The 15,465-nt window shown below is 39.6% G+C and overlaps 1 protein-coding gene across 10 annotated transcripts in view; it reads left to right on the top strand.

Moving 5' to 3' along the window:
* The window catches only part of znf618 (zinc finger protein 618), a 50,299-nt gene that overhangs the window by 14,347 nt on the left and 20,487 nt on the right, over positions 1 to 15,465 (top strand). For 8 of the 10 annotated variants that reach the window (XR_015110398.1, XM_086187419.1, XM_086187420.1 and 5 more), the window contains one exon: positions 4,560 to 4,634. Coding sequence is in view for 7 of the 10 variants with exons in the window: in XM_086187419.1 (XP_086043545.1) it covers positions 4,629 to 4,634 (6 nt within the window). In the remaining 3 variants the exon portion in view is untranslated. Of the gene's footprint in view, positions 1 to 4,559; positions 4,635 to 9,423; positions 9,710 to 15,465 lie in introns of those variants that run through there. The other 2 variants (XM_086187423.1, XM_086187422.1) reach the window with 2 other exon arrangements.

Genomic DNA, 15,465 nt, shown 5'->3' with positions numbered 1-15,465 from the left:
TATTCCCCTGCTCATCAAGCCAGTTATACCTGTAGGTCAATTATATAATTTCCTATAATTGGAGCATGTGCTTACATGGGTGAATTTCTGATGCACATGGACATATGAAGGAATGGCCCGAAAATGAACAGAGAGGAAGTGAATCCATTAATGTCTCCTGTACTGAACAGATACCTCTATGGCTCATCACAGAGTTTGCATGAGCGTAATATTTACCTGCAGCCTTGTTTGTTGAACGCTATGATGTAATAGTTGTGTTTCTCTTTGCTATCTTTTACATGTCTTTCATCTAAAGACCTGAAAAAAATATTTTTAATTAATCCAACAGGCATCTTGTTTCCTTTTGACACGCTAGTTATAGATTTTCATTATACTTAGTTTGTTGAATATTAATTTGGATCCAAGGAATCTCTTGCCCATAGGCGACAACATTAAATCAGTGCCAGTTAAAGAGAATAATGTTGTCTTATTAAAATAGCACCTGTCTACTGATGGCGCACATGACACAGCTGAGCTGAGCGACTTTGGCAAAGGGCAAACTCTGATGGCCAGATGACAAGGTCAGAAGCAAAAGTCTTGTGGCGTCTTTCTGGTGTGTAGTGGTTAGTACCTTTTCAAATTTGGTTCAAGGAAGGAAAACTGGTAAACCGGGTCATGGGGACCCAAGGTTCATCAATGTACTTTTGGGAGTGAAGGATAGCTTGGTTAAGCTTGGTTTATGCTTCTGCGTTGCGGCGACGGCGTAGATCCTACGTTGTCTTTGAGCCTTCGAAGTTCTGCGTCGAAGGAACATGTTGCTCTGCCTTTCACTGCCAAGCCACTAGGGGGTGTGGCTGTGTCTTTGTATGGTTTCGGGGGCTCTTGTCGGATTCCAAAACAAAACTATTTACAACAGAAAGTCCAGTGCTTTTCTTTGAACGACTGTTAGCTTTCATGAGTCAAACGACAAACATGACTTCTTGTGGCCATTTTCTTCCGGAGATGCACATATTTGTTGCGGAGGTTCTTCCACTTCCTCATGCATTCGGCGACCTCCTCTGAGCGGACCAATCACAGTCCTTGACGTTCACGTCACGACACGTCGACGCTACGCGTAGTCAGGATTTTTTGGAGGTGCACGTCAGGCTACACCGTAGGGTCCGCGTAGGGGTCTGTGTCACCGCGACGCAGAAGCATAAACCAGGCTTTAGTCCCATTGCACAGGAAAGCTCCTGTGTCCCAAATTGCTGAAAAATGCATCCGTTTCAAACATCCTGGGGCCAGACACCAAAGGACAAGAGGTTTTGTGCAGTCCATGTGGGCTGTTTTGGGGACTCTAGGGGGACCCACACTATATCAGGCAGGTGTTTTTAATCATTTGGCTGCCTGGTGTATTTGTAAGTTGTATGGAGAATATAAACTACCCTGTAGCTGTCCCTTGAGGGGCTCTTTGATTAAGACCCCAAAGGAAAGAGTGCAGTGTGGTCTTGAAGAGAAAATTTATGGTTGATGAAGCCCGCTTTTTGGCGTGAATAACACCTTTTATTAATGCTGAGCCAGCATCAATGCAAGCTCCAGATCAGGTTTATACACGTGCTTTGGCCTTACTGAAAGTATTTTCTAGACCAAACAGAATAGGGGAATGATCATCACGTGGAAACTAAGAGTGTTCTCACACTGATCCATACCATGGCCTACCATGTTTTTGCCTCACATTCTAGTGTAATCTCTTCATACCATTCACAGGCTGCTTTCATGCCCCTGGTGTGATTGGAAATGTTAGGCTTAAGCATGTTACAGTTGTACAAACATGGACTTGGAATATGGCTTTGATGCAGCGTGGCCGTTGCAGTGGTTGCTCTGCAAACTGGACAGTGTGTGGCCTTAAATTGGTTTAATTTGTAAACTCATGTGACTCACCTGTTTTGCATAGTTGTTAATGAAGCAATCCTTTCATCGTAAGTGTGCATTTGTGCACTTCCAGGTGCTGATGAAAGTAGAGCAGCGCTATTAATAATGAGCGCTGCGGTGTTTCGTAACATTCCGTGTAGGCCTTAGAGTCCCATTCGAAATCCCAGTCACAGCCTCTTCATTCACAAGAGAGACAGCTAGGGATTGGGAGGGAGTGAGAAGAGTGGTGACGTTGAAGTGGAAAACTGGAAGATAGAAAAAAAAAGAGGTGAAAGACTGCAGAGGACAAAGGACAAGGGAGGGAGTGCTCAAATTAGCACAAAGTTGGGTCAGATGAAAAAAGTCTAAGACGTCATAAGACAAATTTTAAGTGTAAAACGCCCTCCACCTACTTTTGAATTAAGATTAATTAAACAATTTAACTTTAACATCTCCCTCTGGCTTTAGGATCTTTAGTTAACTGACAAAACTAAGCTGCACGCAATGATCCTACATGCAGGGTGCTTCTTATATATAGAAAACAAAGTAGGCTCTTTACCTGCGGCTCAGGTTGACTTTTGTCCCTTTTATGGGTGAGTATCCAAAAACACTGCATCCATCATCTCCATAATGCAACTTCAAAGCATCTCAGCTTTCATCACAAATAGCCAAAACAAAAGAACACAAAAGCTAATGACATAGTCCAAGTTTACAAAATTTTATGATTTTGAAGAGTTTCAAATCAAGAACTTAAGACTCTTTAATGTATTAACCAAGACGACGTCCGCAATTGCTGCATCACCGGCTGAATTTAAAGCCCCAGGGGTACGTGAGATGCCTTGTCTCCATTATAACAGCTAATGAGCTTCCATTTATAGACTGTTCATTTAGAAGATGTCAAAGCTCAGGTTAAGCAAACACACAAATCTCCATCTCTCTTTTATTCGTTAGAAATCGTGTCAAGGGAGCTTGTTTTGTAATGGATAAATGCAAGTTCCAAACTCTTTGAAAAGCCTCCTCATGAATTTAGTCTTTTATGAAAGGGATTCCTCTTGACCCAGAAGCAAACTGTCACAGTTACATAAGCACTTTTCTCACTAGAGAGAAACCTGAAGCCATGCTTGACATTAAGGAGGTCCTCAACAACAACAACAACAACAACAACTACGCACAGGAATAATAGCCGTGCCCTCACTCGAGAACACAGTAGTGTGCACCCCTCAGCTCTCAGCAGCAGAGAGTGATCCTTCCTGACCCTCCTCATGCCTAACATTAATATGCACAGCATTTGTTATCAGGTATGAACTGAAAGCACCACAGCTTAATTAAGACAGATCAGATATTTGGCTGTTTTATCTTTATACTGATCATTTTGGAAATTGGATTTGTGGTCAGATCTTCTACAGGATATGAAACGGTGTATATTCAAAACCAAGATAACTCTTCTTCTTCTTCTTCTTTTTAAAAAAGGTATTTTAAATTTCCACGATCTCTGGGTAATGACACCTACATCATTTCCACACATAGCTACCAGGATACCATCTCTCTTAGATACATAGGAAGAAACGCGAGTTTTAAACACATCGCACATGGTGGTACATATAATTACAAATTTCCCTAACAACGATGGCAAAGAATATGATAATTCTTCATCTGACATATGTCTGACTTTATTCTAGCAACTTGAAGCATAAAGTCACATTTAGACAATCAAAGTAAGTTGTTTACTGCACAGTTGTATTGACTCCCTCCACGGTCAGAAACTATCTGTGCTGTTTCTGAAACTTTGTCTCGATGACCATCTGTAATTTCTGGCCAGCGTATTATTCCCCGTGCAGATGGAAAAGTCTTTTTTTCCTTCATACTTGGGGTGCTTTGTAATCAGACGTCACTTTAACATGAGTTTCCTGGCTTTGATCTCCGGCACGTTGTGACAGATGGTCATTTTTTTAGTGTTTTCAATAAAACCAAGCTTGATTTATCGGTGCACATTTGAACTTGTAAAACACTCAAAAATAGGTCAGAGGAACCAAACGGGTCCTGCGTAGCTCATCAGTTCAGCTGCTTTTAGTCCTATCGTGCCAGTCTCTTTGTCTGCTCTGAAAATTAATTTGTTTTTCAACTGTAAAGCAGGATCTGTACTGGTGATAAGGTGAGATGATCTGGAAGTGTTCGTTCTCCATTTATATCTTTCACCTGAGGGACATGAAAACGGGGACTTGATGTTAAGATGAGTCAAAGAATGGCTCTGACACAAAAAGCAAGACAGAACAGTGGAGATAAACAGGGAACTGGGAGGCTTGGCCCCTGTTTAATGAACACACAATGAGTGCTAGAACCAATTTTGTGTGTAGAACCATCAAATGTTGTTTTACACTGTGGGAGAGAAAATACATTGCTTGCTGGGAAAAAGGCGAGAAAATATTCACTGTATTTGCTTATTTTGCTACTGACCAGTAATTTTTTGTGCCTATGACTTAAAATAGTAAGTCAGCACTTAGAAACACAGACAAAAGAAGGGGTTTTCTGCACAACTTCACCAAATTCTAAATGCTCCAACAACACTTGTGATATATCGAAGAGTCTTATTAGACTGACGTGTTTCGGCTTGTAGCCCTCAACAGGGGCAAGATAACCCTGACCCTGATTCCATTCAGGGGCTGATGGAATCTCTGTTCCTTCTTTTCCAGGTATGTCACATTCGATGCCATCGCACTAGAAAACGGGGTGATGAAGAAACAGTAATAGTGGAACGCTGCATGGAGGTCAGTGAGGATATTTACAGAAATGTTTATTAAAGCCGATAAATACCCGTACCTACTGAGGGGTCAGTGGGCCTGGGGTTGAATATCGATTAAACCCTTTTTGTAGACAAAAATTAGATGTTAATGAGGCTTTGTAGTTTTTATCACAAGTAGAAAGGGGGCTTCAGATTCTTCAATAAATGCTTGGAGCATGACATCTCGGCATGATCTACAAGCCAAGAGAAAATATTTGGTGTTTATCAAAGCATAGAAGGGAAGAAATTATGCAAACTATCATGTCCTCATTACAAGAAAAAAATGAAAAAAGCAAAACCTAATTCTTAAACATGAAAGTAAAGTAAACTTTTCATCGCATCATGACACGATGAGAATACATTTGTATGGACTGAGCCTCAAGTGTAATGAAAAATGTGTCGCAGGTAACCAGGTTATTTCAAGATGTGGCCACAACTCTGCATGAACTCAACGCACAGTAAAACAACAACCAAGAACAGAAAGTGGATAACTATAATTAGCTTTGGAAGGCCAGTGCTGTAATCAGATATATTTTGTCGCTGTGGGCAGCAGAGATTCACTGCGCAATCACTGTAGGTTTTATTCTTAGTCTCTGTTAAAGCGAAGGACAGTTAGTCCTGTCTGGTAGCGATAATAACTGCCATTTTCAGGTGATCCCAGTGAAAGTGTAGAGTCGGCATTGAAGCTGTTCTGCTTTGTGTGCTCATGTCATGTCATGTCATGGTTTGTGATCACTTATGGAGCAAAACAGCCATGCACCTTGACCTGTAGTTGGAGAAGAAAATGATAAGTTGTCCGAGCCCTACGACTATTATTGTGGCATGTTTTTGTTCAAGTACAGCAGGTGGCATAAATTCTGCCGCATCCATGGCTGAAACAAGGGTATGACATAGAATCACGAAAGCATATTGAAGTTGCAAAGGTGTTGTGATTTAGCATCATCCATGCTACTTTTGAAGTGCCACAGGGATGATTTAGAACTTGTAGGACAATCTGGTGTCACTGTGGGTTCCATTGCCCAAAAGCCAATCGTGTTTTAGACTAGATTTTGGTTTATTGCACAAAAAGGCTGTGTGACAAACAAGAGCTGATGAGACACGCGTTTTGTTTTGTTTTGAACAAGTTGATCTTCTCAAATCAACTGATTACTTCGATGATTTTGGAAGGGCAATTCACTGGTTAGAAGTACAAAGCTAATATTATAGTATGAAAAAACTACTGTCGTACAAATAAATTACTAAAACCTCACTACATCTAGCTTTGGGTTTCTTCTGTATGTGTGTCGTCAGCTGAATTGACATGGCGTTTACCCCCAGGATTATGGAACTGTGGTAATGCGTGAACATGATGTCATGTATCTTATATCAAAAGGTGTGTTTTCACTTTTGTGGAACTACTAAGAAGAAGTGATTCTCTCAGATTTACACAAGCGAAGTGTTTGTCCAAAATATGCCTCTACACTTGGTGATGATTATCCCAGCTAACATTGAGTAACACAGCAAACATGGTTCTATTCCCCAAAGATCTAATGGTTCCCTTAAGTCTTTTTCTGGCTTGGTACCTTAGAAAAACAAAGACTATTCTATTTTTGGTGAGGGCTCGGCCTTCGCCCCAATAACACACTGACATGGTAGCTCTTGAACCTACAATTACCAGTGGGCAGGATTCATACCTGCTTTTATTTGCCTGTGGTTGGTCAACAACTAATCTTCTGGTGCCAACAATACATATTAGAGAAATGACCTACTGCACTATAATGGCTGATTACCTTGATATTTTTGGTATTTTCATTGACCACATGGTTGAAAATGCTTTTGTTTACAGCTCTATGAACCTCTGCTTTGTAATTTTGGGCATTTTAATTTCAATGCAGGTTGTTGAAAGTAGTTACAGGATTTATGTGATGTGTTTGGTGAGACTTCTGTCACTAAATAATGACATGAAAAAAAAGGTTTTTACGTAAGTATATTTGAATTTATTCTCATACTGCCTCATGTTGCTTTTTTTTCGTTTTATCTGGATACCTTTTATGTTTTATGTAAGGCCCTTTGAATTCCCTTGTTGCTGCAATGTGTTCTACAATAAACTTGCTCTTTCCTTTGTGGTCAGCATTTCATGATTGTTATTTGCCAAAGTAGCAGAAATAACAGAACATGGTACTGAATATTTTAGCACATCTTTATACTAAAGTGCCTTTTATGTAAGCCTTTATTGTTTTATTTATTTTTGCATGTTTGTTTTTGTCACATTTCATTAGGTGGTACAGGAACTGTCCCTTTATATATACAGAGGACTGGAGCATAAAGGAAAGGTTTGGTGTCTTCGGCCCAAATAGGTCACTGAGGAAAATAGCATCCTTGTTGTCAGCCTCTGACCTGTTGGTGAAAGGAAAAGTAGGTTGAGAGGATCAGACCAACCTTGATCTGAGAAAAAAAAAAATGATAAAAGTATTTGGAATGTGGGACACTGGGGTTGCAAGATTTGAGCCCATGAGCAGCAAGCAGTGTTTTTCTGTGCTGCGGTGAGAAACTGTTTCATTTGGTCTCAAATATTCTCCACTTTGATCATCTTGTCTCTCAGATTTAGCACCTTTTGTAAAAGTACAAAGCTTCTTACAGCAACACAGAACATTTTAAGCATAACGGAATGCCACAGGAACTCCCGTGCCTAAATGTTGAGCTACAATGACACCACCAGTGTCTTCAATTATCCGTAAAAGTCCATATTATCCCTCTTTTAGGAATATTGGTGGAGGAATCAGATCATTTCTGTCCAGTAGCACTAAAAACCTCTGATATGTAGATGCTATCCTTCCTGAATTTTGTACTGTTGTTGCCTATAACTGCAATACTGGGATGGTTATTGTACTCACATTGTTCTCCACTAAACAGTTTCACCTAAAATTTACCATAGTATTCTGAAAATCAGGAACACAATATTTTGGGGATGCTTAAGAACACATAAAATAAGAAAAAATAAGAAATCTCTATTAAACCTGATTGAGGGAGTGAAAGTGAGGGTGAGAAAAATCTAAGTACAGGTGCGTTTTTGTCCAACTGGTTACTGCAGTGGAAGTTAGGATTCATCAGTATATTGGCGCCCTCTGCTGGACAGATAAGATAAATGCAGCAAGTGAGAGACGTGGCTCCTAGAGAACTTAATGGATAAAAATCAAATGAAAGAAAATTTGCATCAAGATCAAAAGCATCTTTATTTCCTTATCAAGCAGTTTCAAAACAAACAAAAGGAGACTGTGCAATCACTTGAATTTCTTGCCTTTTGTTTTTTATTGTGCCAAAATGAATAATTTTTATTAACTTTGCCACAGATTTGTTTATAATACTTCTTTGTTGCCTGGGCGCTTTTTAGTCAGGAAATTAATGGGATATTGTTCTGCCATAAAGGTAACTGGACAGGTGTTTTTGACATAAAATGACCTGTAACACCTTTGTTTAACTTTGTCTCTTCAAAGAAAAGTTGTATCAACAGATTTGGATAAAGGGTCAAAGAACGAATCTAACACAGTTTAAAGGAAGTTATATCTGCTAACTAGATGGATTTGTAAATGTTTGGTTTATCAGCGCACATACATGCACAATAACTGTTCAGTGTTGATATTCATGCGGTAGAGCAACTTCTAAAGTGGACAATGAATTGTATTTAGGTCTACTTTAAACAATCAAAAGGACCTAACTATTAAACTGACAACTGAGGGTGACGGTGATTTATAATTATGCATTTCTTTTTAATGTCGTATTCGTGGCTGTGTATAGATTAACACATCAGTATTAGGACTTTATTCAGTTCTCGGACTATGTACTAGGAAACGATTTTAATATGATGTAAAAGGTAATTACTTTGTGAGTTTATCACAAATTCAATAATTTATGTAATCAATTAAATCATTAAACTAGTGACTCTTCGTTTATTCTGAGGTTCTGAATGGGTCAATTTGGTCAAAACTAAAAACGGAGACCTGTTCTTATTATAAACACATGATTAAGTGCAAAAATATACACATGACTAATATAATTTGCGTATTTTCACATATTGTTGGCTACATATAGCATCATGGTAATTCAAAACGTAGATGTTTACACATCCTGTGTATAAGACCTTTGCAAAACACAACTTGAAACGACTTAAAACCAAAAAATAGATTGTTAATTCTCAGAATAACGTTTTGAAATCAAAATGTGTTGGCCAATCAAAAACTATCCCTAAACCAAACTATGAGAAGATTGTTGCGGCTCGTAGCAACAGCGGAAGTGGTTTCTACAGCTTCCCGTTCGTTTTTATACTTTGGATAGGACGGAGACTCCCAATTTTCCTTGCGGTGAAATGAGGGATGATGAAGACGTCAAAGGAAACAACAGTAACTTAATAATTATGGGACCAAGAGGCTTTGATAGTGTTGCGCGGGATTTCTCCATCCAAACAGGCTCCAGCTCTGATCTAATCGGAAAATACTTCTCCACATAGATAAATAAATCCAGTAAAGTCTCCTGTTACAGTATTCCCAGTACACAATTGAAATTTTCTTCTGCGTTATAGCCAGTCTCCCTGTCCTAGTGTAACTTCATAGTCGCCCAACCTCTTTTTCTCCCTCTTCTTCCCAGACTTTTTTCATTTTTCTTTTTTTTTTTTTTTTCATGTAGGCTAATACAGGCCGGCGTTGCAATTTCGGAATCTGCCCTTGTGCATGGCGGACGAAAATTTCCACATCAGGAACCGCGACACAACCCCCCCCACCACCACCACCCCCCCCCCCCCCCCCCCCGAGCAAAGCGCAACGGAAAGCCTGCACGGACCGAGTAAACGTCGGCTAATTCATGTTTCATTACGCCATTACTCTCTTCTAAAATGTAACGTAGCGCGTCGCGGCGGAAACCTGATCTGCTGGAAAAAATTCCAACATTTGGAATTTCTCATAACTAATTCACAATTTTTTTTTTTTTTTTTTTTTTTTTGGAGGAAGCAGTTGTGCAGTCACCTCTGGTCGGGGAGGGAAGATTTCTGGAGCGGTTGCCTGTTTCGCATGAGCTGCATCGTTTTTAGAGGTATGTCAAAACCGCTGTGTGTTATTTTTCTACCTTGAATATTTCTCCTCAAATCTTAAATTTGAGAAATTTTAGTTGACGTTGCTAAGTTTGTGTCCTCTCTACGAAACCCAGACAGTGTTTTTGCACTATTGCTCGCCTCCAAAACCAGGTGCAGGCTATGAAGCCGTCATAAATTGACCTTATCTGTTGATGTTTTAGCTCGAAATTTCCTTAATGAAGTTTTAACGGTCGACTCGTCTCGTGCATGTAGCTGGTTCGCCAGTAAGACCCACGCAGGGAGAAACGGCGTTACCGATGAAGCAACGGGGCCAGGTTACAGTGGCAATATGAAGGACGATGAGGGGAGGAACAATCTGAAACACAAAAACCTCCTGCAGCCATGTTTTGTGAATTTTCCTGCAAATTTGAGCTGAGCTCCGGAGTTGCTCTCTTGGAACTCGTACCACATCAGCGGCACTCAGGTTGCTATTTGACGGCCTTTTAACCATCTTAAACGGACACTAAATAACACCACAAGTGCCCCCAAGTCGAAATACATTTGTATTTTTTTAAGGAAATAAGGGGATTTTTTTTTTTAAATCTCAGTGGCATTGGCGCCACCTGTAGGCTGTCATTTTGGGAAATTAAATCAAAATAAAAAAAAAAAATTAAACGAGATAGTTTGAGACGTGTTTATTTAAAGGAATGTAGGCTTCAGCGAGTGGACACGCGTGAAATGCCTTTTTAATGAGTTGGATAAAGAAGTTCCAGAAGTTGAAATTTAAAGTACAATGTGCTCATCATGCTAATAAATTCACAATGACCTTTTAAAAACTGCATCCATAAGCAGTGTGCTAATTCCATTCCTCTTGTTTTGATTCATGAACTGGCTCTGAATTCTTTTGCTAAAGGTTTTGCTGTTGTTTTTTTTGAAGGTTGTCAGTACAAATCTTGTGTGACTGCAGAAATCTGCTTGATCTTTCCTGTGTCTTTGCAGTTAACAGTGTTACATGAGCTGAAATACAGCTGAATGATTATTTGTGTTATGCTGGATACACTTATGTTTTTAAGTCTTACATTTTGGAAATGTGTAAGCGGAAAACAAGTATCAAAAGTGAACAGAACAGCACTGGAAGAAGAAAGCTCATGTCAGCATAAATTGAGGGCAGGAAAAACAATCACAACCAGTGCCTCCACTGTTTATATTAATCCTGCAGACAGCAAACAGTTTCCCATCTTGCATGGCTTGCTTTTATTTTAATGCAAGGGAAACTGTGTGTGGAGGCCATTTTGCTGTGGGTAATTTTAATGCTGACCTTCAAATCTGTATGAATTCCGAGAGCTGCTATTATAATGCCATTGGTATGCAAAATCTGGGTGTAAATTCTGGCCTTTGCTCGGAAAGTTTAATCAAAATTCAGTTGGGGTATAGAAATTGATGAGAGGCAAGCAGTGTCATGAGTTTAATAGGATTGGACCATTTCAGTGAGGAATGTGAACATTTATGCAGAATACCTCGGAAGGAACAAGTAACAACTGTAGTGTCTTAACATGGAAAACACCTTACTTTAACTCTAAGCTGGTGAAAGGTGACTGTATTCTGAGATGTAAGGAGTGTTCTCATTTGAAGTCAGGTAAGAGGAATCTTGGTCAGTCAGTACTTGAAAGAACAAAAGCTGTGTTTCACTGAGTATATTGGGAGTGAGTTCCGATGGAGAGGGGTAACTTGTCTTTCCAGGCCTTGTTAAACACAAAATGGCGAGGGATCATATCACTGCCTGTGGGTTACAGTGTAATATAGTTGCTGTTCTAACTTGGCACACAGGTTTTGTCTTTCTATGTTGCTCTCTTAAGTGTCATGATGTGTGTGGAACCATGTATTCTTCCTAAACATGGCAAGCTTCTCTGTTCTTTTCTTAGTGGCATGTTAAAAGCCTGAAAACTGCTTAATTTAAATTAGTCTCTGGGAAATTGCTTTTCAGGGGTTTGGGCTGCTGCATTAAAAATTGTGTGCATTCTGCACATATTTTTCCTGCCTTCTCCTTTGTAAAAATGAACCTTATTGGTTTTATGAATAATGCATAAGGGCGTTCAATTGCTGCAGCAGTGAAAATTAGGCCTGTTTACGTGCGTCGGTTATGTACACAGAATGATTTTTCCTTGACCATTTTCTGAAGGCAGAGCAAAGCTTGAGTAGCTTTTCTGAAAATACAAATTTTCAGCAAAGCAAATCTCATTTCTTTGAGTGAAAAGGGGAGGGGAGAAACTCCCGCGGGTTTAATGAATCCATAAATCACAATAGTGCCAGGTTTGCTGCGCCTGCGTATGTTTGCAGTGTAATTTTGATTTTCATCAAAAATTTAATCTACCAGCCTACAAGGGTTTAGCAGCAGACCGGATGCCGCCCTGAATTTCTAATTTTAGGGGCCTGATCTTTCAGGATTTATTTCTGTATAATTCAAGCCTGCTTTTCAATATCTCTTGTTATTAAATTTTAATTCGTGGCATTAACATATAGATTGAAAATGTTTTTATGGGGGTTTTTGAGTGTATGCTGATGGAATTTTACTAGACGACACAGTTTCTTCCAGAGTATCCTGGGTATGTGTGTGTGCGTGGGGTGGGGTGGAGGGGGGGATTTACCCATTTCTCTGCATTATTGCTTTTTGAAATCATCGGTCAAACACCATCCTGGAAGACGTTTATTACAGAGGACAGGAAAGTGTGCATTTGATTAAAGAGACAGGGACAGCAAAGCATTGAGTGTGAAACAGGGTTTGGTCAATCTTTGCCTCCAGTTTACTCACGCTGCTCTTGATAATACAAACATGCACTGAAAGCAGTGATTGAAGTGACCCCTTCATCCTCCATTTTTAACTCATTTCTATTTTTAATCCCTCCTAAGTGGAACATTCTCATGAGCCTTAAACAAATTTGTATTTTATATTTGGGATTTCTATTCCAGTGTATTTAACATGCAAAGCTTTGGGGGAAAGTAAGTTACAATTGAAAGTGAAAAAGTTCCCAAGCTAAGTTAGAAGGGCCCCCTTTTTTTTTGCTCTTAACCAGGCACAGTGATTGATTTACTTTGTTATTGTGCAGAGGCAAATACAGTACTGGCCAAATATAGGCCAATTATTTTAAGTACCTCGACTAAGCGCTGAATACTGAACAGAGGATGTTTTCCTTGTATGTCTAACCTCCTTATTCTGTGACTTAAGATAAATTTAGTATAGCCTTTCTGTGGTAGATATGCATGCATTGACATTTTAAAACACAGCTGGGCCAAATCACAAGGACAAAACTAGTCCCATAAACTGACATAAATCACAATGCCTCTAAACCCTGATTAATTTCTTCCTATCGCACTGATCCTATCTCTACATCCTTGATATGCTAATAACATTTGTTCATTTAATTTAGAAGCATTTGTGGGCTTGTTTATCTCATTTGTCTTTTGTTGGTTTAGGTTGCGCTTTATTTGTAGCAAACATCAAGCAAGTGTACATCTGACTGAGATTTACATTCTGCCATTTTGCTGGTTACACAGTCTGAAGCTTCAGATTATGAAAGAGCTGAGAGCCAGATGGCTAATTTTGCATTTATACCTTAATTAGATGAAAACAAGCTACCGCTGACATGTATATTTTCAGGGTATACTTATGAGATCGAGCGCAGGAAATTTAAGATGTAGTTTTGTTGGTTTGTTTTTCTACCTGTGTCAGAGTTTAACACATGTTCTGATTATTAGTATAATTTTATTTTTATCCAACAATCTTACCATAACTGCAACAAAATTAATTAAAGCTGCAAGCAGTGTTGAACGGGCCTTCACACCTTTGCACACGTTGTGGTGCGGCGCAGTTGAAGGGCTTCACATAGATGTTGTCAGACCTGGGCTGACAGCTCTGACTTTACACCCCCCCCCCCCCTTTCCTCCCGCTGTGCCCTGTCAGTCTGATGAGGATTTTAGATTACTCTTCTTGTAAAATATCCTTGTAAATCCCATGACTTTGGCCAAATCTTACATTAGAATTCACATTTTAATAGGGAAACCTGTCCTGAATCCAGTGACACAGGTTGGAAAGTGGTCAGACTTATAGTTTAGATGTCAGAAGCCTCAGTTTGACTCAAATTATCTGTCCAGAGATTGCCTCCCCATTGGTTTACATTGTAAGGTGCAATGTGGCACAGCAACTTTCGGGGCTTTGAGAATCCAAACCGTTTGAGTTATTACAAAGTTTTTAACAGCTTTTGTTCAGCACAGTGTCATAAGTCATGTATTAAAGTTTGAAGGCGATACCATTGATGCCCAAAGAGGAGATAGCATTTGTTTTGGGGTCCAAATTTGTTGTACTTTCATGTGCATATTGTAGAGTTCCTGTTGGATTTAGGTCTGGGTGTCAATGTATGATTTGTAGGTGTTGATGAGATGAATAATTGTGTTTTGTTTCTGTTTCTCTATGACATTCCGATGGGCCATGGTGCCCCTTTTAAGATACCTCGGTGGCGCTGTGGAGCACATTTTGGCGCTTTTGGGGTTAAATTTTACATTTTATCAAATTTTTCACCAGACCTAATGTCATGCCAAATTTGGTGAGTTTTTGAGCATGTTTAGGGGGTCAAATTGAGGTCTAAAGTGGCAGAATAATAAAGAAAGAAGAAAGAAACAGAGCAGATACAATAGGGTCTTTGCCCCTTTGGGGCTCAGGCCCAAATAACAGTCAATCAGAGGCAGAGCAGACGAGGATCTTCTCTGAAGGCAGATAACCGTCATGGCTGGCTACAGGCAGGCTAATTAAAAGTAATCAGGCAATATTTATAAGGACATCACAATCCTTTTCAATGAAAAGACAGCACAGAAAAGGACACTGCAACACCTGCAAAAAGGGAGAACTGGTGGTTAGGAGTTAATGGTTACACGAGGCAGGCAACAGTATCATGTGGAGGCAATTTGAAGACAATATGTGTGACTAGACATGGACCAATTGCAGTTTTCTATGCTAATTCAGTTTAAAGTATTGAACTCCTAATGCCGTTTCTTTCCAAGAAACTTAATCTAATTGACAGCATAAACAAACTAACCTTTCATAAATGCATGCCCTCAGCATTGTCATGGTTGAACTGCCATGGTTTATGTAGGACTTTAAAAGCTTTCTCTTTGTAATACATGTGTCGTCTCTCTGAAGAATGTCCTCTGCAAAAAGGCTTGCTTGTGTGTGTGGATGGATGTCTGTGTGTACATGTTGTGAACCATCACACTGTCTGCACTTAAAAATAAAACCAGCACAGAATCACACATACTGACACTGATCAGCTGGTCTGCAGTCATGGCAGATTAAGCTGAAAACTATCTGATTCAGTTCACCACCTGATTGAAAAGTGCACCTCCCTTTGTGACCATGATCACAGAAAGGAGTCAGATTTCCATTCAGATATGTAGCAAATATGTTCACAAACAAAAGTCTGCCGAAAACATGAATTCATGCATGTCTCCAACTGTATCGTGAATACTGGGACTTGTCAGAAGGGGCAAGTCCTCTCTCTCTCTCTGGCGTAGAAGCTATTTGGTGTAAAATCAGTGGTTGCGTTCCCACAGTTTCAGTGCCGCAGTAAGTGATGTTATAGTCCAGCTCCCTTAATGTTAATAATTAATAAACAAGTGGTCAAAACCAGTTAGGAGTCACAATTTTAGAGCTGTTTCATTTGTTTTGGTTGTAATTTAATCACACAAAAGAGCCGACAAGCTTTCATAGATGACCAAACAATGATGA

Source organism: Aulostomus chinensis, chromosome 19 (assembly GCF_037954235.1).
Source record: "Aulostomus chinensis isolate RoL2024-O1b breed Wild chromosome 19, RoL_Achi_v1.0, whole genome shotgun sequence".
NCBI classification, from domain to species: domain Eukaryota; kingdom Metazoa; phylum Chordata; class Actinopteri; order Syngnathiformes; family Aulostomidae; genus Aulostomus; species Aulostomus chinensis.
The sequence above is the reverse complement of the archived record's forward strand: the minus strand, read 5'-3'. Positions and strand labels throughout refer to the sequence as shown.